The following is a 21651-nucleotide window of genomic DNA, read 5'->3' as shown; positions in this document are numbered from 1 at the left end:
ATTCTACCTTACAAATCCGGCTAGACCAGAGCATGTACATGGGTACCGATAAGAGCTGGAAACACAGGGAATCCAGGAGAGATAAACCCCTCAGGAACAATAATGGGAGTACCAGGAGGGTAAGGGGAAGATGGGGGCAGAAAGGGAGAACCAATCACAATGATCTACATATAACCTCTTCCCAAGGGGATGGACAACAGAAAAGTAGGTGAAGGGAGACAGCACTTGGTGTAAGGCATGAAAAAAAGAAAGATAAATTATCAAGGGTTCATGAGGGATGGTTGGGGAGGGGGGGAATGAGCTGATACCAAGGGTTCAAGTAGAAAGAAAATGTTTTGAAAATGATGATAGTAACATATGTACAAATGTGCCTGACACACTGGATGTACGTATAGATTGTGTTAAGAGCTGTAAGAGCCCCCCAATAAAATGATTTAAAAATAAATAAATACATTTATATACATTTAATTACATTTAAAAGAAAAAAAAAGTTGTACAATCACCACATCAGTTTTAGAACATTTAACCACTAGAAACAATAATAAAGTAAAACAGATTAATACCTCAATAAAAAATAAAGCAGAAGTTATTAAAAACTAAAACAAATTTAAATGGGTCCTATGGGAGATCGTAAGGGTGCTAAATTTTAACCCAACTGCACCTGCATCAATCCACTTTCCAGCTCATTCTGCATGAGAGCAAAGCTACTGCATCCCCAGTTCATGGTCAGAGGGGGCTCAGCAGGGACTTAATCCACCCGCACTTCCCCTTTGTTTATTTTTTAAAACTGAAAGAGCTTTAAAATGGGTCAACGGGGAGATCAAATGATATTATATTTTGACCCATGTATGATTGCCATAACCAACTTTACAATGCTGTCTGATAACAGGGCTATTTACACACATCCCTCAACTCTGATCAGAGGGGGTTCACCTGTGACTTAATCCATGTGTGGATTCTGCAAATAGAGCTGGGGCGGCCATTGTCATCCACAGCCTCCTGCAAACCAAGTGTTCACAATGTAATCTCTGACACCATTCCCTCCTTTAGATTTTGAGCATATTATTTACAATACTTGGATCTCACGGGCTGATGTGCTTAGTTGATGCCTCATTTAGACAGCTTCTCATTTGAAGACAAGCCTTTAAGACACCAGATGCTAGTCTTTCCGATAGACAGGCACCATCTAGTTTCTTCGCCACATTTTGCTACAGTATCCTCTTTGGTGATCTCTTCCTGACAGTGAGCATCAAGCAGGGCCATAAGAACTACTGCATATGCTCGTGTCTAAGCCGAGCTTTTCCAGCACATTTTTAATGCAGTTTTCATGGTAACACTAGATGCTTTGGCTGATATTCGGGTCAGCTTATACTCGAGGAGTATATACATAATTGTTTCTTAGAATAAAGTGCGAGCCCCAAATCCATTCATGGACCTATGGTTTATACATGTCTCTGGTTCTCTGAGAGACATCACTGTCCTTTTATGTTAGAGAACATTATCAATCATCCCTCAGGGATATCACTTTCACTGCCATCAAGTCAATGCTGACTCATAGTGACCCTGTAGGGTCGGGTAGAACTGCCCCTGCGAGTCTCTGAGCCTGCAAACCTTCACAGGAGCAAAGCCACATCCTTCCCTGTGGAGCTGGTGGATGGTTTCAAACTGCTGATCTGGAGGTCAGCACGCCGATGTGTAACCAATACACATTGATAGTGTCATTAGTCAAGCCAATAGTATAGAATTTAAAACACTGTTGAGAAAAGGAAATCATACAAGTATAGGCCAGCCATGGACCCAAATACATGAACTATTGATGCGTATAAACTCTTTAAGTGACTGGACACTACAAAAAGGAACCCCAAACCCTTCTTGAGCCTCTCTCACTCCATCTCCAAAACACTCTCAGCTTCTCAGGGATAAGGTGAAGACCAATGGCAGTGGTAAGGATGTCTGTGTTATCTCCTTAATAAAATGGGTCCATGGCAGTGTCCGCCCATCATGTATGAAGAAGCATACAACGTGTTGACTGGTAAAGCATCCTCTTGGGCTCCTGATAGACTCTCTCTCTTAGAAAGGCCAGAGGTACATAGTGATTTAGGGCCCAGGCTTTGAAACCAGAAGACCAAGGATCTGGGCCCTAAACAAGGTGGCCCAGTCCTGCCACCTCTTGTGAACTTTAGACACTTCACTTTAAACTAAGGAATCACAAAACTTTCTTCATAGGGTGGTAAAGATTACAAAGCCCAGCAACCAGCTAGCAGTGTCTAGCACATAACACACTTACTAAAGGGCAACTGCTAAACCCAAAATGGGGCCTTAAAGAGGCTCAACTTTCTTACTATAGATATCTAGGCTATTGTGAATTTGTTATATTCCATTTTTCTGTTCTTTTTTAAAAAATAAATGCTTTTATTGGGGGTTCTTACATCTCTTATCACAATCCATACATTCCTCCAATGTGTCAAGCACATTTGCACATATGCCACCATCATAATTTTCAAAACATTCCCTTCCCACTTGAGCCCCTGGTATCAGTTCCCCATTTCCACTTTTCTATTTTTTAAAAAATACACGTGGCGTCTTTGAGTGGCACAAACGATGAAGCTTGACCACCAGACTAAACATAGGCTCTTTTAACCCATCCCAGGCACCTGGGAGGACAGGTCTGGGCATCTATTTGAACGTGACAGTTTAGGAGCCTGGGTTCTCGGTTTAATGGCAAGTGACAATAATCTGTTTGTATTTAATTGCAGATTCTGTCTTTGCATTTATTCCACATTCCATTACTCTTTCAGAAGCAAACATCCTTCTATGACGCTTTGACAAATTAAATTTTGCACGAAGGAATTCAGCCCAGGATTTCTGGCTTTTAAAAACCGAAGGCACAATGACCCAAGTCCAAAGTCTCACCCAGCGAGGTCTAAGCAGGCCACCAGCTGCAGAGCCCCAGGGCTCTGGGGAAGGCTGATAATGGGGGAAGGGCTGGTGGGGTGGGGCGGCGAGAGCGTCGAGGCCCCGGACGTGGCGCCCCGCTCCGCCCCGGTTCCATAATCCAGGAGTTCTGAGGCTCCGCGGTCGGTGCCAGGCTCGGGAGTGGCGGGACTCTTCCCCCCTTCCCACTTCCCCCTTCCGTCCCAGTCCTTCAGCCCCGACAGACGCGCCAGCGGCCCTCCGCGGTCCACCGCCCGCGCTCCTGGCGGACAGCCAATCCCATGCTGCCTAGCTCTCAAGCGTCCAATCAGGCGCGGGCTTTCCCGAGGGGCGGGCGAGAGGCGGTGCTGATTGGCGGAGCCCTCGCACTTTAGCCGCGGGGCTGTGGTCGCGCTCGCGGACTCCTGGTCGGCAGAGGCGGCCGTTCCCCTCGGGCACCATGGCGGACTCCCGCGACCCGGCCAGCGACCAGATGAAGCTCTGGAAGGAGCAGCGGTCCGCGCAGGTAAGCCCGGGTCTCCCCGCGGCTCGAGGGGCTGCGAATAACGGCCCGCTGGCCGTGCGCGGAGGTGGCCGCAGGGCCGGGCCGGGGCTCGCGGGGTGGGGGTGTCTTTGGGTTGGAAAGGCCGTGACTGGGACATCGGCGCTGCGGCGGGGGCTCGGCCCCCCGGGAACGCCCGCGAGCCGTGCAGCGTGTGTCCTCGCTCACCGAGCCAGGTGGCCGAGCGCGCAGTTGGCACGGTTGCCAGCTGGGCCAGAGGTCACCGTTTGAGGGCGGACCGAAGGCGCCAGAGGAAGAGGCGGGCAGAGCCCCGGCCGCAAGAGGGAAAGCCGAGGGGGGTGGGGGAAGCGGGAAGCTCCAGCCCAGACCTCTCCTCACGCTTTCCTGCGTTGTGGGGTGCCAGAAGGCGACGGCTTTATTTTCTCATCCCTGCGCCCTCAGCACCGAGCCCAGTGAAAGATGAGGACCCCGTTCACGCTCATGATTTCATTTGCATTTCCCACACTAACTCAGACCCAACATTTTCCAGCCAGGGCTTCATTGATGCATTTATTCCACGGGTTTCTCTGAGAACCAGCTTGTGCCAGGTCCTGATTTAGGGCAAGTTGCACACAGCCTGATGAAGCAAGAACAACGCTCCGGAGAGACCCAGAGCCAGCTGGTAAACATGATTATCATGCAGGAGGACTCTGATGTAGGTTCTGTAGAGCGAGGGTGAAGGGAGGGACAGACCTGCTTGGAAGGCTTCCCAAAGGAGGTGACATCTGTGAGCGTGAGATAAAGGTGAGTGGGATGTCAGCCCAGTGGCAGAGGCTGCGGTGGGGGTGGGGTCATTCCTGGCAATATGCCAACGTGGTACCTCAAAAGACGCACTCCTGAGGTCTTTACATTAGATAAGCAGGCATCTGGCTTGAGTCTTCCTTTGGAGAGTTGGCTCAGAGAGTAAGGGCCTTTCCCCACCCACAGGGCCACTTGTTCATGGCAGAGAGAGTACTAGAATGGTATTTATCTTGTCGAGTGCCCTTTCAGTCCTGTTCATGTTTGTTGTTCCAATCTAGTCAATTCTGACGCACGGGGTCCCCTATTTGTACTGTCATCCTGGTGCCCCTGAGTGGTTTCAAACAGCCAACCTTCCAGCTCGAAGTCCAGTGCTTAACCGCTGCAATTGCCGTGTGGTAGATTCTGACTCAGAGTGACTCTTGTATAGACAGAGTGTAACTTATGGCTGAGTGGTTACCACAGCACCAAAGAGGGGTTTCCTCCCAGCGTCTCCAGTGCTTGTTCACTGGGGTACAATCTACAGTGCTGTGTACTACCTTAGTGGGTCGCTCTGAGTCAGAATTGACTCCATGGCCTTGAGCTAGTGGTGGCAGTTTCTCAGAAGACTGCCATCGCTCCTCACTTTGCTTGTAACTTTGACTATATGCCTCTAGGACAATTGGATTTGATCACACAGTTCTTAAAGTAAATCGGAGAAATGGCAGCGTCGGGGATCCATAACTAGTTAAGGCAGAGTGAGGATTAGAACTCGGCTTCCTGGAGCCTGACTTTTTCCATACTCAGTTATTAGGTCCTGGTTCACACGGATGTTTTCATGAATCTTTCGTGAATTGAGAAACGTGACAATATACCGAGCTTTTCCTAAAACAAAATGTATTCATTTTTAAGTAGGACTCCATTTCATTCTGGGACTAGCTTGCCTTCTCATTGCTTGGGCGAATCATTAACAATTGTTAAGTCATGAAGACCCTGTCCGGAGTCACTGGTTAAACTCGACTATGAACAGAAAGGTTGATGGGTCAGGCAGTGGCAGGGAAGGCCTGCTGATCTCTTCCCAGAAAGTCACAGCCCTGAAAACCCCATGGAACACAGTGCAGTTCTGACAAACCTGAGGTTACAATGAGGCAGGATCGACTGGTTTGTGTTTTTATTGCTCTTGTTAATTTGTTCCATGTGGATCTTTTGAAAAACATCTGCTTTATGATTTGGGGAGGGGGAGAACTCAGGCAAATCAGTTCTCTCACCTCTGTCTACCACAGCCCAGTGGCCTAGATTCCTAGTCAGGTTGATGTCTTAGTTTTCCTCAATTTTAGCTACTGTGAATGTTAACAGCTTATTTTTATTATCTCCTCTGGAGAGAGGAGGTCGTATCTGAGTCATATACGCTGCCCACCGCCGTCACCAGTCAACGTCAACTCATAGGGTCCCCTAGTGGGTTTCCGAGGCTGTCAGTTTAAAGGGAGCAGACAGCCTCAGATTTCTCCAGCGAATGGACTGGTGGGTTTCAACTACTGACCTTACAGTTAGCAGCCCAACACTTACCTGACAGCGCCACCTGGATTCCGTATGTGTCATTCAGCCTGTATCACTTTCAGTGCTTTAGTCTGAAAAATTCGAAACATTAAGGAAAAAAAAATCTGCAACCCATATGTATTTACCATCTGTTTTTCTACAAATAATACTTTGCTCTATGTCTTATCAGGTTATTCCGCCTGCCTATTCCTTCATGTTTTGTTTTCTGGTATAGACATCAGTACACGTCACCCTTAAACACTCAGCCTCGTATTAGTAACAGTTCGATGTTGTTGTTGTTCTCCTATTATTGCCTGGATTATGTGCCCAGACAAGACATTGGAGGGGTAACAAAGCAGCGTGCCATCCGTAATGCACAGTCATTCAGAGCTGGTAGCCCAGGCCAAGGGCCTGTCCTCCAACCACAGGTGTGAGCCGGAAATACATTCCCAGCAACCACAGGCCAGAGGGGCTCTTCTCCAGAAGCCTCCCAAGGCCACAATGCCTCAGTCACTCCTTTTCCACACTCCTCTCCTCAGCACCTCCTACCTGCCAAACAGGTAGAGGTGGTTGGTGTTTTGGGGTCCTCTCTGGTACCACTGTCACACGGAGCCCACCGGGCGTTCTTCCTCCTGCTCTGCACCTCCCTCAAGGCCTGTCTACCTGTTTGTCAGGCCTCTTCTGCAGGAGCTGGAAGGGGGTTGGATGGGGACTGAACCATCTTGTCCCTTGGCTGTTGTTCAAACTCATTCTGTGCCAGCCTTTTATCTAGTAAGTAAAGTTCAACCTCGTGAGCCTGTCATATGAGGCCTCCCTTCCTGGCATCAACCGCCACCACAGGCACCAGTTACAGTGAACTGTAGAGATCTTGAGCTAGCATTCTCTGACTCCCCGTTAAAAAACAATACTGTTTGCTGTGAAAGGTTTCCATTTGACAACTGCTGAGGGTGCTGTTTGGTGAGGGGAAGTTACATTTTTCACCCTGGGTCAGCATTCATAGTAAATGCATTTTGGTGGATCTGGCCGTTCTGTGCGTCGTGACAAATACACGCACCTGTGACTCCCATCCTCTGTCTGGAAATGGAGCGATGACAGCTCTCCGGAAAGTCCTCCTGTCATGTATCCCTGCAGCCTTTGTCGCTGCCCCTCAAGAAACCTTTGTTAGGATTCCACCCCTGTTGATGGATGTACATCTTGTGAAAGACTTCTTTCAGTAGGCCTAGAAAAAAGCCCAAACAAACCAAAAAAGCATTCATGCTGCTTGGTGCTGGCAACAGTTTGCTCTGTTTTAGAGAAGAGGTAGATTCATTCGTGTGACTCTCATCGCCGTTTGTTTATCCTATGTCCGGACACCTGAGCGAGATCCAGTTTTGGATTATGAAAATTCTTATCCATGCCTTTCTGTGCACCTAGGCCTTTGTTTCTTTTAGGAAGCACCTAGGAGTGGAATTGCTAGGCCTCGCTGTGAAGGAATGTTTGATGAACTCCGCCAAGCCATTTTCTAAAGTGAATGTGCTGTTCCATCCACCCGTCAGCTGTGTGTGGTGCTCGCTCTCCACACGTTGCCAGCTCTGGGCTGGGCAGGCTCTCATTTTAGCCCTTCTGGTGGGTATGCAGTGGTGTTTTCTTGCTCGGGTGTCCAAAGATGCTGAGCATCTTTCCACGGGCTCTTTGACCATATTCACACGTTTCCTTGACGTATCTGTTCATATCTTTTATATAAATGTATCTGTTCAAATCTTTTATGGTTGATTGGTAGTCCATAAATGGCATTAAACCATGTGTGTGCTGATTGCTATAATAGATCCCCAAATGTACATGGGCTACCACATGAGAAATCTGTTTTCCTTACACGATGGGCCACAGTTGATGTTGTAGAAGAGGAGGGAAAAGCTCTTTGCTCCATACAGCTATTCCGGCTCCCTCCGTCGCCTCGCTCGCCACCCTCCACCTAACAACCGTCTAACCCTGTGGTGCTCAACCTTCCTCACACTGCGACCCTTTCATACAGATCCTCATGTGGTGGTGACCCCAACCATAACATTATTTTCATTGCTACTTCATCACTGTCATTTTGCTACTGTTATGAATCTGGCAACCCCTGTGAAAGGGTCATTTGACCCCACAGGTTGAGAACTGGTGGTCTAACCTGTCTGAAGCTTTAGAGTTCAGCGAGAGTGGGTGCCGGTCACGTCTACTCTAATTGCATTGGCTAGAACTCTGTCACCCTGGGAAATGTAGTCATCTTCCATATCCAGAAAGCCGACCAACTGCCAGGTGGTCAAAACTGCCCATATTGGTGAAATCCTTTTCAGTCATTGGGTCTCTTCTGCCTCACTCCCACCTCTTCCAGCCTCGTTTCCTTCATGGCCAAAGCCACACCCATGCTTCCACCAGCTCCTCCTTGACTGCGGTCATGTTGATTGGCCATGGTTCATTGTAGGAGGAGAGTGCTTCCACCCTAAACAAAGCAATTTTTGTTAAGGTACATTTTTTCTATATTTTGTCTTAAAGTTTCTATTTGCATGGAATATTATTCCCCCTTCCTTTCGCTTTCAACCTATTTGTTAAACCTTGAGTTTAAGGTCTATCCTTTGTAAACAGCCAGTAGTCGCTGCCATTGAGTCGATGCCAACTCACAGTGACCCTGTAGAACGGGGTAGAACTCCCCCTGCGGGTTTCCAAGACCAACTCTTTACGGGAGTAGAAAGTCCCCGACTCTCTCCCTAGCAGACCAGAGTAGGACCACATTTTATCCATTCTAATACTGGAGTACTCTGAAGGGCGAACCCTTTAGAATGACTTAGCTCAAATGAATGCCTGAGGAATGGCCCTTCTGCTTGTGCAAGTGTTTCCCTTCATTAGGGCCTTGCCTTTTCCTCACAGCTCTGGGCCACCTTCAGATGTGTCCCCGCCTCTTACAGAACTCCCTCTCGTATTTCTCAGGCCCGTCTGGTGAGTGTCGACTCTCAGCTTCTGTTTCTCTGAGCCTTTGTTTGCCCTTCAGCCTCATTTGGGAGGATGGTTTCCGGGGTTGATTGGCAGGCTCTTGTTTGTTCCTTTTCTCGCAGCACTTTATAGCACCTGTTGCCTTCCGGCCTCCAGGGCTTCTGAGTGGAAATCAACAGTTGCTTTGGTTCATGGCCCCTTGCTGCCTCCCTCCCTGCCTCCTGGTTTCACTCTTCAACTTCAGGTTCGGAGAGCCTGGCTGCGAGGTGCCTTGGTGTAGACCTTTGAGTTTATCCAGCTTGAGTTTATCTTTGCACTTTGTAGACTTGTCGATTCCATGTCCTTAGTAAGATTGGGGGAGGAGGGATTTTCCTGTCGTTATTTCTTCAAATGTTCTTTCTCTGTCTCATAGCCTCTGGGTTTCTCATGATGCAGATGTCGGGTCTCTTGGTGTTGTCCCATGAGTCCATCAAGCTGTGATTTGGCTTCTTGAGCCTCAGTTCTTGTGTCTTCTGCGTCTGTCATTTTAATTAATCCTCTAATTCATGATACTTTCTTCTGCCTGATCAAACCTGTCGGTCAGCCCCTCTATTGTGTATCCTGCCTTTCAGTAGTCATGTTGTTTTAGATTCTCGTCACCTTTGCGCACGGTTTCATCACTTCTTTTAGAATTGTCTATATTTCCCCATAGCTCTCTATGTTAAAGGTTGTATTCTATTCCTCCAAAGAAGCACAGTTGTTTTTAGATTCATTCCTTTGGCCCTGTTCCTTGGGGTGAGCCATTCTTTTCCTGTATGTATGTCTGGTGATGTTCTTAGGAGGCATTGGAGTGTTTGAGGGCCTCAGCTTCCGCACTTTTGTCTGGTACTTTGCCTGCACGGCTTTCTGCAAGAAACTCTTAGGTGGGCAGAACCTTCAACCTTTGTTTCCCATTTCTTCTCCCTCTCTGCCCTTCTCCCTTCCTGATTTTATCGGGATGTGTATGTGACACCTCCAGATCTCATTGTTCAACTTTTAATTTCTCCCAAGCCCACCTGAGTACCTGCTGCGGGCATTCTGCAAACCAGCGGGCAGTGGCAGAACAAGAGCGTGTGTACTAGCGATGCCGTCTCCCGGGGCTGCAGCCCAGTCTCACTGGCTACTCCCCCCGCACCCCCCACCCGGGTAACTTTCCTGGTTGGAAAGCCCACATCCAGTGAGTCGTCTCCTCTGCTTTTGCCTGGGGCTTCCTTCTGTGTCTGTGGGAGTTGCTTATATCTGAGCAGGCGACCAGGGAAAGACAGGCCACCTTTCCTATGTCCCAGGAAGCGGAGGGGCTTGGACTCTAAAGAAGGAACTCTGGGACATCCGCCTCGTTGATCTCAGAGCCCCAGTGGCCTGGTGTTGGTTCGGGGAGCAGTCTCCCGTGAGGTGACCCGCCTCCTGAATGCATTGTAGGGAACCATGTGTCGGACTTTGTAGCCGTCCAATCGCTCTTTCCAAGTAGGGGAGGGGTAGTCACACTCCGAGCGGGCACGGAGGCCTGCCTTGGTGCTTTCAGAGCCCACCCTGTAGTGGGTTGGCTGAGGGAGCCATCGCTGGAGGCAATAACACAACAGCAGTCTCCGAAGCCCCTAGTGCCAACCAGAAGGGGAGCAGGCTAACCCTGATTGACCTCCAGGGAGGTTTGTCACATGGATTTCAGAGGCCAGAGGTAGCGGGTGCATGGGGGGTGGTGGTAGAGTGCTGACTGGGAGCAGACTCCACTAAAGGGCCCTTCTGTGAACAATTTCCAGAGGGCTTGCAGCCAACTGTCCAGGTGGAGGGGGAGCTGTTCCCTTCCAACGGGCCTCCAGGGAGGTCGGCCTTGTTGCTGTCAGAGCCCTCCTGAAGTATGCTGGCTGTGGGTGTAGCCTCCACTGAAGTGATTGCCCCAGCCAGCCATCTTCCGTCCGCATTCTTGTCGGGGTCAGAGTAACCATCCGTCCGTCCATCCATCCACCCATCCATCTGTCTAGCTGACACTCATTGGCACTTAACTCTGCATCTGCCTCTTTTGGGCTGGTTTGTAGTCTTGACTGTGTTGGCCTGACCTGGTAACCCGCAGGGCACATGAGATGCGATTTTCTTATGCCCTGTAATGCCCCTGTTCCTGTCCTTGGCGGCAGCTGCTGCTTCCTTGCATTAGAAATGCAAACAGGAAGCAGACCTGACAGGTTTAACTTTTCTTTTTCACAGAACTTCTTGGTTTCTTCTCTTGTTCTCTTCTCCTTTGTAGGCCATGCCAGGTTATCTACTATCAAAAATAACTCTTTATGGAGAAGGCAGATTTAAATTACTCAAACTACTTTTATTGTTTTCATTTTGAAACATCCGAAAGCTTCGCGTCACTCTGGAATCATCCAGGGAACCTAAAAGTCCTGATGCCCAGACCCTCCTGCTGGATTATATAAGATATATCTAAGGCAATACCTCAGGCATCAAAATATTTTTGAAATATTGATTCCAGTGTCCATTCTGGGTTGAAACCCAAGCTGTTACATTGAAACTGAAGGTGAAATTATTTTCTGGTTCATTTTTTACTTGGGGGGAAAAAAAAAAGATAAACACACATGTCACCGGCTTTGGCAGCAGCACATCTCAGCTGAAGCACGTGGTGTGGCCGTGTGGCCTTGAGCTCACAGTTCTGAGGGGTTTGCCGCCAGGTGGGCCGGGTAGGTGGGTGAGTGTGCATCTAACTGTTGGGAGTAGTTGAGAAATAAAACCTGCATGCTCTGCCTCCTCTGCACAGACGTGAAAGCCCAAACCTGAACAGTTGCCGCCAACACCACTTCTAGGCCCGGGGGTTGAGTGCACTCTGTCTCTGCCCTCCTTGTGTCCCAGACAGACCTGCTCCACAGGTCTTCTTGGCAGTCATCCTTACCGAAGCAGAAGCTTGGACTGTCAGCCTGGAGGCTAATGGTGGTTGGTGGTGGGTGCCGTGGAGTTGATGTCAACCATAAAACCCTGCCCGGTCCCATGCCATCCTCCTTGTGGCGGCCACGGTGTCCATCCATCTCGCCAGGAGCCTTCCACTTTTCCACTTCCCCTCTGTCTGACCAAGCATGCTGCCCTTCTCTAGGACTGGTCTCCTGACTCGTGCCCGAAGTACGTGAACAGTCTCGCTGTTCTTGCCTCTGAGGAGACACACTATTCTGCTGGGCGTGGTTCAAGACAGTTTTGTCGGTTCTTCTGGCCATCCACGGTACTTTCAGTCTTCTTCCCTGGCACCAATATTCACATGCATCAATCCCTATTCGGACTTTGTTATTCAGTGCCCAGCGTCCACGTGCCTAGGAAGGGATTGAAAATGCGTGGCTTGGGTCAGGTGCACATCTCGGCACCTCCACAGGCTATCGAGGGACTCAGCTAGTGTGCAGCCTGCACTTTGCGTGCTCTTGGCTCTTTGAGTCCAAAAACGCATTCTGTGAGGTAGTTGTTAGCCTGTCCATGTTGAAGCAAAAAAAATTGGGACTCAGTAACCTGCCAGCAGCTACTCTGCTGCACTTGGCAGGGCTGGACACTGAACCCAAGCTCTCTCGTGCTGGGTGCTTGGTTTCTCTGGAAGCACACACCCCTCACGTTTGGAGGGCAGGGGAAACTATTGGGTGAGGAAAGCCGGTGTGAGAGCCTTGTTCATGAAGCTGGCACATTCCAAGGTCTCTATACTCTGCCTTTTTCCAAGCAGGTTCTCACTGCCATCAAGTCAATTCCAAATCACAGTGACCTCAGAGGGCAGAGTAGAACTTCCCATGCAGGTTTCCGTGATAGTAACTCTTTAGAGGAGTATTTTATTCCAAGAGCGGCTGGTGGTTTTGAACTGGTAACCCTGGGGTTAGCAGCCCGATGTGTAACATGTGTAACCCACTACACTAGGTTACATGCTGCCGGCCCCCTTCACATCATCTTCTACAGGAGAGGCAGATAATTGACTTTGTTGGAAAGAGCGAGGTGGATGCCCTAGTCCAGGGACGCCGAGGGTAATGGGACTTTGGTGACAGTGACTTTCACCAGCAGACTTTACTGAGTTGTTTTCTGGATGGAGGAGGTGAGGTGGCTTATCGTTGCTTGACCCCGCTGGCCCCTCTCCCGATTGCCCAGTGCCCACAGAACTCACCAGAGGGGAGGCAGCTGCCTGTTGTCAGAAGTGCAGTGCTTGACGGTGGGACCAACAGGGCCTAGGATTATGCGGGCCTTAAAGGCTGCTGCTCCCACCCAGTAGAGGAGGGGTAGCGGAGAGGCTTCTGATGTAACTGAAATCAGAGAATTAGGTGGATGAAATTGAGTTCTTTTTGTTTTGTTTTTTTTAATTTTTATTTAAAAAAAATTTTTTTTTTTAAGAATGAAATTGAGTTCTTTCTGACAGTGATATAACCTGTCCCATTTCAGAGACGTTTGGCATCTTAGAAAATCTATAATCCATTGGACCAGTAACTCTTTATTCTTTGTGACAGACCTTTGAAGGGGTGTTGCAAACAGCAACTGTGCCTTGCTGGGGAAGGAGGAGGAAGTTCCAGGCCACCTCCTCCCGTTGCGCTTCGCCTCATTGCAGACACTGCGTTTAAGCACATTCAAGGCCATCAGTGCAGGTCTGCTGGCAGCAGTTTCCCAGTAGCATGTGCTCACGTCCTGTGTCTCTGTCCCGTGTGTGTGATAGCACAACTTACATATTTCAAACAAACAAACAAATCAGTATCATTTGCAGAAGCTTCCCTTCCAGGCATGGAGGTCTACTCAAAATGTAGTTTAAAATGTACCGCTGTGGAAAACGAAGACGGCTTCCATCGGCTGCAGGGGCAGGCCAGTGGCTTTTCCCTGGGATTACTCGCTGTGATGCTGTCCTTGGGGCCGCTGAGGGAGTTTCGTATTTTCTTTAGCTATCTTGGGTGCCGGGGCCCTGGCAGGACAGCGTTGACGTGGGGTGAGTTCTGCTAGCACTGATGGGGCTCTTGGGGCCACTGCTCCATTGGAACCGTGAGTTCCACATCTTACCAAGAGCATAAGATTTGTATGTAGGTCCACACTCTAAGGCTGCAAATCCGTTTCCGTAAGTTGTGGGGACCCATGTTGGCTGCCATCTCTTCGCCGTGTCACGTGTTGGTAATCCTCACAGTATTTCGTACTTGCTTTATAATGCTGTTCCATGTTTAATAGGCTGCAGTATCATGAACCCCTAAGTTTTAAATGCACTGGGAAACCCCAAAGAGCTCCTGGGACTCCCTGTACTGCACTGTTCCCGTCATCGTGGGGGTCTGGCACTGGCCGCTGCTTCTTGGGGGCGGCCTGGTGTGGAGGATGAGCTTTTGTAGCATTTGCACCAGTACCGCCGCGTTCGTAAGGGCCACGCAGAGCTGTAGCCAGCAGGCGGCTGGGTGAGGAGACGGTCTCGACACTGTTAATTAGTTCAGAGCAAAGCATGCGTGCTCCTTTTGGGGAGACCCCTGTCTGGAGGCTTCTGGTGGCACTGGGTCTCTCCAAGGAGGGGCTGCACCCTCCTGGTTACTCAGTCCTGTCTTCAGGTTTCTTCTTGGCTTTGTGTGGAGATTTATCCAGGGCTTCTGAGATCTGGTGATACATCTCAGACAGTGGTACCACTTGTTGAAGTTCAAATGGTTGGAAACGGAAAGTTGAAGGTCACAGGTCAACCTCACGGAACGATGTGCGCTGCCCACATACGGGGGCTCTTTGGATCAACTCCTGTGCTTTATTCCCCTGTGTGTTCCCTTAGAAAGCTGAAGGCCTGACCACCGGAGCCGGCAACCCCGTGGGAGACAAGCTCAACTCCCTCACCGTGGGGCGGCGGGGGCCCCTGCTGGTGCAGGATGTGGTGTTCACCGATGAAATGGCTCACTTTGACCGAGAGAGAATCCCCGAGCGAGTCGTGCATGCTAAAGGAGCAGGTGAGGCCGGGCCCTTGGTTGTGAAACATCATTTTGTAGAACCAATGTCACAACGTATTTCCTGTGATAGACATGCTGGGAGAAAGGAAGACTGCCCACCCAGAGGAGAGTTAGCAACTCAGTGAGGGGTATTGCGTTGGCTGTGGTGGTTAAGTACACGGCTGCAAACTGCAAGCCCGGCAGTTCAAACCCACCGCCGGCTCCGCAGGGGCAAGGCGTGCCAGTCTGTGGCCGTGAAGACCACATCCTTGGGAAGGCTCCGGGTTCTGCTGTGTCCTGCGGGGTTGCTGTGAGACAGAATCAGCTCGACAGCAGAAAGTTGTTGCCCTGCATGCAGTATGATGGGGAAAAACGTTTATTTTATTAAAAATAAAAAATTGTTATGAAAGTTACTTCCATTGTACAGTTCAGCGAGGAAATCTACACACTACAAGTACACACTAATTGTAACTAGGTGTAAATGTTGCCCTTATCGGAGGATGAATACCGAAACCGAGAGCACACAGTTGAGTTCGTTATGTGGGGGGTGACCGGTTTGGGGTGGTTTCCTTGTCTTTCATCCAATAGGTCTGTAAAACTCACGTCTTGCACTGATGGCAGAAACAATGGTGCTGGTTAAAGCTGTGAGGTACCAGCTCCCACAATCAAAGGGGCCATTGTGTAATTGAGGGGTAAAATTAAACCTCAGACAAGATAAAGCAGGCACTTGCTCCCCTTCGGGACGGCCGTGCTCTGAGCAGCCAGATCCACGCAGAGAGAGAGAGAGATAATTCCAACCAAAGCTTATCTACACTCGGGCGTCCTAGCCCCCTAATTACCGGTAACCACATGCGTAACAGGAAGGAGTTGTACAGTAGGCATAGCGCCACAGACAGGCGAGGTAGGGGTGTACACGCAGTAGGAAGGGCAGGCACCAGAGGCATACAGGTAACAGGAAGGCATGCACATAACAATGGGCAGACTGGAGTCAAGGTGAGCTGGCTTGACCTTAGTGTCTCTGGGTTCTCCTTCAGGGGGACCATCCACTATCCTATCAGCAGGGAGTGGGCTCTACTGAGGGTGGGACAGACTGCAGGGTCTGATGGCTCTGGACGCCTGATGCCCTTCAGGCAGATAACCTTCAGCAGTTGCCTTCCACGGGTATAGTCAGGGCTCTAGGCTTGGTATATATTCTGGGGGGACACCCTGGGGACTGACCTTTCAGTTTCCCACAAAAGCAACTCAATAGAGACATTAAAGCTTCTCCAGGGAGGGAAGAAACACAATTTGTCTAAATCTTTGTAGTTGGCCTTCCAGTTCGGGCTCCCTAATCTCTGCAGACCCCGGAGAAGGGCATCATGGTTGGTGAGACAGAGGGGCAGTGACCAAGAGGACGGCCCTCAACCAGGTGGACTCACCCCGTGGGCACCGTGGTGATGGTGTAGGAGCGGGCAAGGGCTGCCCTGGTGTACACAGGGTTGCACTGGGTCGGAGACAGCACCACCACCACCACTTCTTCATGTCTTCTTCCTACGGAAGATTTCTCCCCAGCATTTCTGTCACTCTGATCAGGTCTTTGCCCGACTGTTCAGTGTCTTGTTGGACGCCGTGGCATCTTTCATAAAGGGCTAGACCGGCGTGGCAGATTGCAGCTCTTTCAGAACGTACTTGTGACTCTGCAGTGAACTTGAAAATGAAAGTAAAACGACCATAGCTTCATTTAAAGGATATTATTCAGCTAATGGTGATTTCATTGGTAAAACACAGTATGGCTCCTGAATGACTTTTACACTGTTGTGAGGGACAGAATTGGCTCTCCTGTATCAAAAGTTTGCAGACCCCTGGCCTAGACGGTTCTTTACTTCCTTGTAATGTGTCTCTCTGCGTCCTGCTTATCTGCTTCTCTGCTAGATCCCACCTGTGCTGCGTGACCCGTGGCCCATGCCCTTTGGTCAGCCTTGGGGCCAGCCTTTGCTGACCCGCTCCCAGTCTCACTCTCACCCTGGCTGCAGCCCTGCAGGGCGTGGGCTAGCACTGAATGCTCACACGCTTTGCATCTGTTTTAAAATAATCATGTTATTGGGGGCTCGTACAACCCTTACCACAATCCATCCATCCGACCATTGTGTCAAGCACAGTTGTACATTTCTGCACTGCTTTGAGCGTGGACGACTCCCTTCCCCACCACACCTGTGGAAGCTCGTCCCGTTCCTCTCCATAGCCGCCCATACACCTGCAAGAGCGGGGAAGGCTTCGGAATAGTCGCTCACGGTGCTGGTTTTCATGTCTTACTTTTTAGGGGCCTTTGGCTACTTTGAGGTCACGCATGACATTACTAGATATTCCAAGGCTAAGGTGTTTGAGCATATTGCCAAGAGGACACCCATTGCAGTTCGCTTCTCGACTGTCGGTAAGTTCGTTTCCTTGGTGGGATAGGTATTCCTTGATTAACTCAAGCCTGTACCTTATTTGGGGACGTATAACTTAATCCCAGAGGAAAAGCTGCAGGGTCCCTCCCTATGGATCAGAATCAACGACGGTGAGTTTTCAGCCCTGGTGGCGGGCACCACGGTTAAGTGCTCGGCTGCCAACTGGAAGATTGCCATTTAAATCAGTGCGGAGGCTCTGCAAGGGGAAGACCTGGCAGTCTGCTTCCACAAAGATTACAGCAGCTGTCCTGCGTCTCGGGCTTGCTGTACGTCGGAAAGGGGCAACAGGTGGCGGCGGTGGCGGCAGCACTCTGTCGTGCTGTGCTTCGACTGCCTCATTTTTTGCATTTTAAAAATACTGTAGAATGTGAAAATAAATGAAATTAAGAACGAGAACCTATATTTCGGTTTATCCTCTTAATATTTAATGAATAAATTAACACTACTGGAATATTTCTAATTATTCCCTTCCACTATTTTAATTACCTGTTTAAAGCAAACTAGCTTCTTAATTGAAACGAGTGTTCTTGAGAGTGACTTTTACATGGCTTCTCTTACCACGCTCAGTCCATTCTTTTGTTTATTTTGTAGATTGCATCAGCTGGTGGGTGGTAGACATTATGGCTCAGGCACCTAAATCCCTAATTCTAGAAAGTAGCTGGGGAGGATAGATACCAGTGTACCTGGTGCTGCGCTTCTCGGATGGAATGTACTCGTGCCTAATTCTGTGTTTTTCCTGTTTGTATCTGCTAGCCGGAGAATCGGGCTCAGCTGACACAGTCAGAGACCCGCGGGGGTTTGCCGTGAAATTCTATACGGAAGACGGTAACTGGGATCTCGTTGGAAACAACACCCCCATTTTCTTCATCAGGGACGCTTTATTGGTACTTACAGTTCTTTGCTTTCTGTAAATATTTTTTTCATTTGAATTGACTTCAAATTTTCTGTATAGGTTGACATTTGCGGAGAACGTGAATTTGCATTGGTTGGGTTGCCATTTTTTAAACATGTCTCTGTATTTACTCTTGATCGGATCCAATACCAACAGTTAACCATTGGATATAGAGTTGGCATTTTAAGAGTAAGTGACTCCAAGCACACAGTCCAGTTTCCTTGCAGAGCTTGGAATATTAGTAAAAAGAAGGGCTTTGTCCAGGATGTGAGGAGAGGATGTTTCTGCATGCCCTTGAGTCAGCAGGAAGAGAGAGAAAGAGAGAGAGAGAGTGTGTGTGTTTGTTTGTATGTGTGTACACACACAATGCTTATGGTATCTAGGCACTAGCTGAGTAGATGGGGTAAATTTCAGGTTACATTAGAGGCATTCTAGTCCACAGCCTGAGCCACAGCTGAGGCTTAACATGGCTTTGGGTGCGTTGTGTGCTGACCGGGTGTGTGGCACATGGACGCGTCGCCTGGTGTCCCCTCCATTCCTCTTTGTTCTCTTTCCCCATTTAGTTCCCGTCCTTCATCCACAGCCAGAAGAGAAACCCTCAGACGCACCTGAAGGACCCCGACATGATGTGGGACTTCTGGAGCCTGCGCCCTGAGTCTCTGCACCAGGTGGGGGCTCTGCGGTTTCACTGGTCGTCACCACCACTGGGGCAGCTGCTCCCTCCTCTGGATTGGCTACTGCATTGGACTCGGTCTGGGACTTCCTCTTCAGAACCTTGATCCTGAAGAGTTTTATCATGACTGGGTTTGTTATCCATCCCCCATTCCTGCCCTCAAATTGATGGTGAGATACAAGTTAGAAATGTAGATCACATTTTAAAAATAGCACGGATCCAAGTTTCTAGTAGAGGTAAATCTTGGCCTGGGGCGCCAAGGAGAGAAGGAAAACTGCAGCATTTTCTACTGAAGTGAGCTACTGAATATCAAGTCTGACGCGTCTCCACGTTTGCATTAGCTTTCCTTCCTAGAATCCAGAGGAGTCATGTTATTAATGGCTTCTGGATCACCTGGCTTTACAATTCCTCTGGCTCTGCACAGGAACTAGTCAGGATGGACGCCCCTCCCACCCCCCACCCTGGTCATTGGCCTCTGTGTCCCATGCCTGTAAGGGATTTCCCAGAACTTGAGTTAGAAATGTCTTAGGAAGCGGAGGTGTTTTGTTTTATGACCTTTGTGTTGCTATTTTCCAGTGGCTTTCTTGACTTCAGAGCAGTTTCACTGGCACAGAATTCAGGCCTCGTGTAACAGAGCGGTTGATGGGAAACGGGTGTTTTGCTGTACACTGACCAGGGCTGGGGCTGTGGTTCTGTTCCTCAGGTGTCCTTCCTGTTCAGCGACCGGGGCATTCCAGATGGACATCGGCACATGAATGGCTACGGCTCACACACGTTCAAACTGGTTAATGCAAATGGAGAGGCAGTTTACTGCAAATTCCATTATAAGGTACTTGTTGCCTCCGGGATGGGTGGATGCAGGGCGCCCTCTCCAACACCCTCTCCCATGGGGAGTGCGATAAAGAGCGAGGCTTCTCCCACTGGGCTCTTACTGTTAAAGGAATAAATTCTGTCTCCTCCAAGGATGGATTGTAACTCTTACATGGGTGGGTGTAATCCTGCGCAGAAATAGGGTTCTGGTTACATTAATTAGATCATGCTGGAGCCGGGTGGTGAGGACATGTTACAGGGACCAGTCTCACCTCCCAGGGCTACACAGAGGAGGAGAATCAACTCCCCACCTTTAGGCTGAGACAGACATGCCTGGACATGCCTCAATCCTTCCTTTACCTGTCCTGATGTCGAATGTTCCTCCCAGGGCACCCCACTGAAACCTGCAGGGTTCCATAATCTTGAAATGGCCACACAGCACTCAGATAGTCGCCTCAGTTCAGGGGGCTTGGTAGGGGAGTTACAGGTGACCACGAGCCACAATGAGTCAACAGTAAGGATGCAGCCTTGGTCTACAGCATCACCTTTCCTCAGCCAGCCCGTGTCCTTCTCTTGTCCTCAGCCATTCAAGCAGGTGGTCCCTGGGCCTCTGCCTCTGCGCCAAGAAACCTGGCTGCCACTCTCATCTCGCTCTGCTCTGTTTCCACATGGCTTCTTTGATCTGTGCCTCTGCCACTTCAGACAGGGGCCTCACACGCTCAGGCTCTGCTGGTGTCTCCTCTTTCTTGGTGATCTGGGATTCTTGGTTTCTCCTGAGATGGCCAGCTCTCTTAGAGCCAGGGGAATGGGAAAACTGACCAACCCTGCAGTTGAGTCCCCTACACCGTGTTTGCGGTTCGATCCAATCATTTGGTGAGAGTTACAGCCACGTAGAGGAGCAGCCTTATTTAAACTGTCTTCATTTCATTTCACTCAGAACTGGGATCACTTCGGAGTGACAAAGGAGCTTATGAGAGCCATACACAAATTGAGGCCGGCTTTCCCCAATTCTGTGTTGGCGTGTAGCGTTTTGTCCTTGCAAACCATTGATGGTTCAGTTGCTTTACTTGTTCCAGCCCCGAGCCAGTCATTGTCCCCAGCATCGACAAGATCTTCTGGGGGTCTCGGAGGGACTAAGGCAACATGGGAGTGTTCCTGTCTCTCATACCAGTCTTGCCATCTGTTAGGAGACCTCAGACCCCACTTTTGTAGTCTCTGCCACGTTTGTTCTGTTCATTGGATCATTAGTTAGATCAGCTGTGCAAGTAGCACGTTTTCATCTGATATGAGCCACCCAGAGCTAGGTCGGAGTCTTCCAGACTGCCAAGTCTGCACAAGACCTCAACCTTAAACTTAGGACTTGTGGGGAACCCCGCTCTCTTTTGACCAGCAGTGAAAATTCGGGGGTTCCCAGCTCTCTCTAGTATGCTGGCTCCTACCACTCCTTCCTGTTTGATAATCCACTGGAACTTCAGGCTTTATGGAAAGCGGTTAGAGTTTTAGTCTAGCAAAAATCATACAAAAAAGTGACACTCATTAGAGAAACGACTGGGAAGGATCCCACCAGGCAGCTCGGGGACTTTGTGTGTGAAGAGCCTTTTGAGAACCCTTTCATTATTTGAAGTGTTCTACAGGGTCCTCTCTTGGTGTGATGTTGGCTCTTTGTTACTCTTGATACCCTGAAAGAACTCCACAGGGTTCTGGTGACCTAAGAACTTCTGTTTCCAAATACTGCTCAGGTCTGTGGAGAATGGGCTTGTGGCAAAATTGTCATACTCTTGATATCTAAAAAACCTATGTATGTTTTTCTTCTTCTATCCTGCTTTACTCTTCATCTGAACAACTTAAGCAAGCACACCCAACAGGAAGGCTGTCACTTCTCTTTTTTCTTAGGTCTTGGCTCTTCATTTTTAACTAGGACCTGCTTTAAGACACAGTTGACTCCTGGCTGCTTATTGTCAAAGGGAGCCTGGTAGCACCATTTAGAGCTCAGCTGAATGCCCTTGTGGCAGCCAGCCAAGCTGGGGGCTTCAGATTCAACCAGTCTGAGCTCGTCGAGATAGCTATGGCCTCGGGCATATTATTAAATGTTTCTTGAGCTTGTTTTAAACTGGAATTGGGGTGATAATCCTGCTGCCTGGAATGATGGGGTTCTCTATGGGTCTGTTCAGCAGAGGGCCCTGAGCCACCTCTGAGCACCGTGGACCCATTCCCCTGGGGTGTTCGGACTTTGTCCTCTCCTCAACGCTGGGAGTAAGTTAAAATCAGAGCTT

The 21651-nt window shown here is 49.4% G+C and overlaps 1 protein-coding gene across 1 annotated transcript in view; it reads left to right on the top strand.

The window, feature by feature from the left end:
* Positions 1-3281: 3281 nt before the first annotated feature.
* CAT (catalase) overlaps positions 3282-21651 on the top strand; it is a 37182-nt gene continuing 18812 nt past the window's right edge. The window contains exons 1-6 of the mRNA XM_075545912.1: positions 3282-3439; positions 14424-14595; positions 16874-16984; positions 17757-17887; positions 18459-18563; positions 19272-19397. Coding sequence (XP_075402027.1) covers positions 3374-3439; positions 14424-14595; positions 16874-16984; positions 17757-17887; positions 18459-18563; positions 19272-19397 — 711 coding nt within the window. The 5' untranslated portion in view covers positions 3282-3373. The remainder of the gene's footprint in view (positions 3440-14423; positions 14596-16873; positions 16985-17756; positions 17888-18458; positions 18564-19271; positions 19398-21651) is intronic.

Source organism: Tenrec ecaudatus, chromosome 4, assembly GCF_050624435.1.
Source record: "Tenrec ecaudatus isolate mTenEca1 chromosome 4, mTenEca1.hap1, whole genome shotgun sequence".
In the NCBI taxonomy this organism is placed as follows: domain Eukaryota; kingdom Metazoa; phylum Chordata; class Mammalia; order Afrosoricida; family Tenrecidae; genus Tenrec; species Tenrec ecaudatus.
Note: the sequence above shows the minus strand (reverse complement) of the source record. Positions and strands in the feature narration are given on the sequence as shown.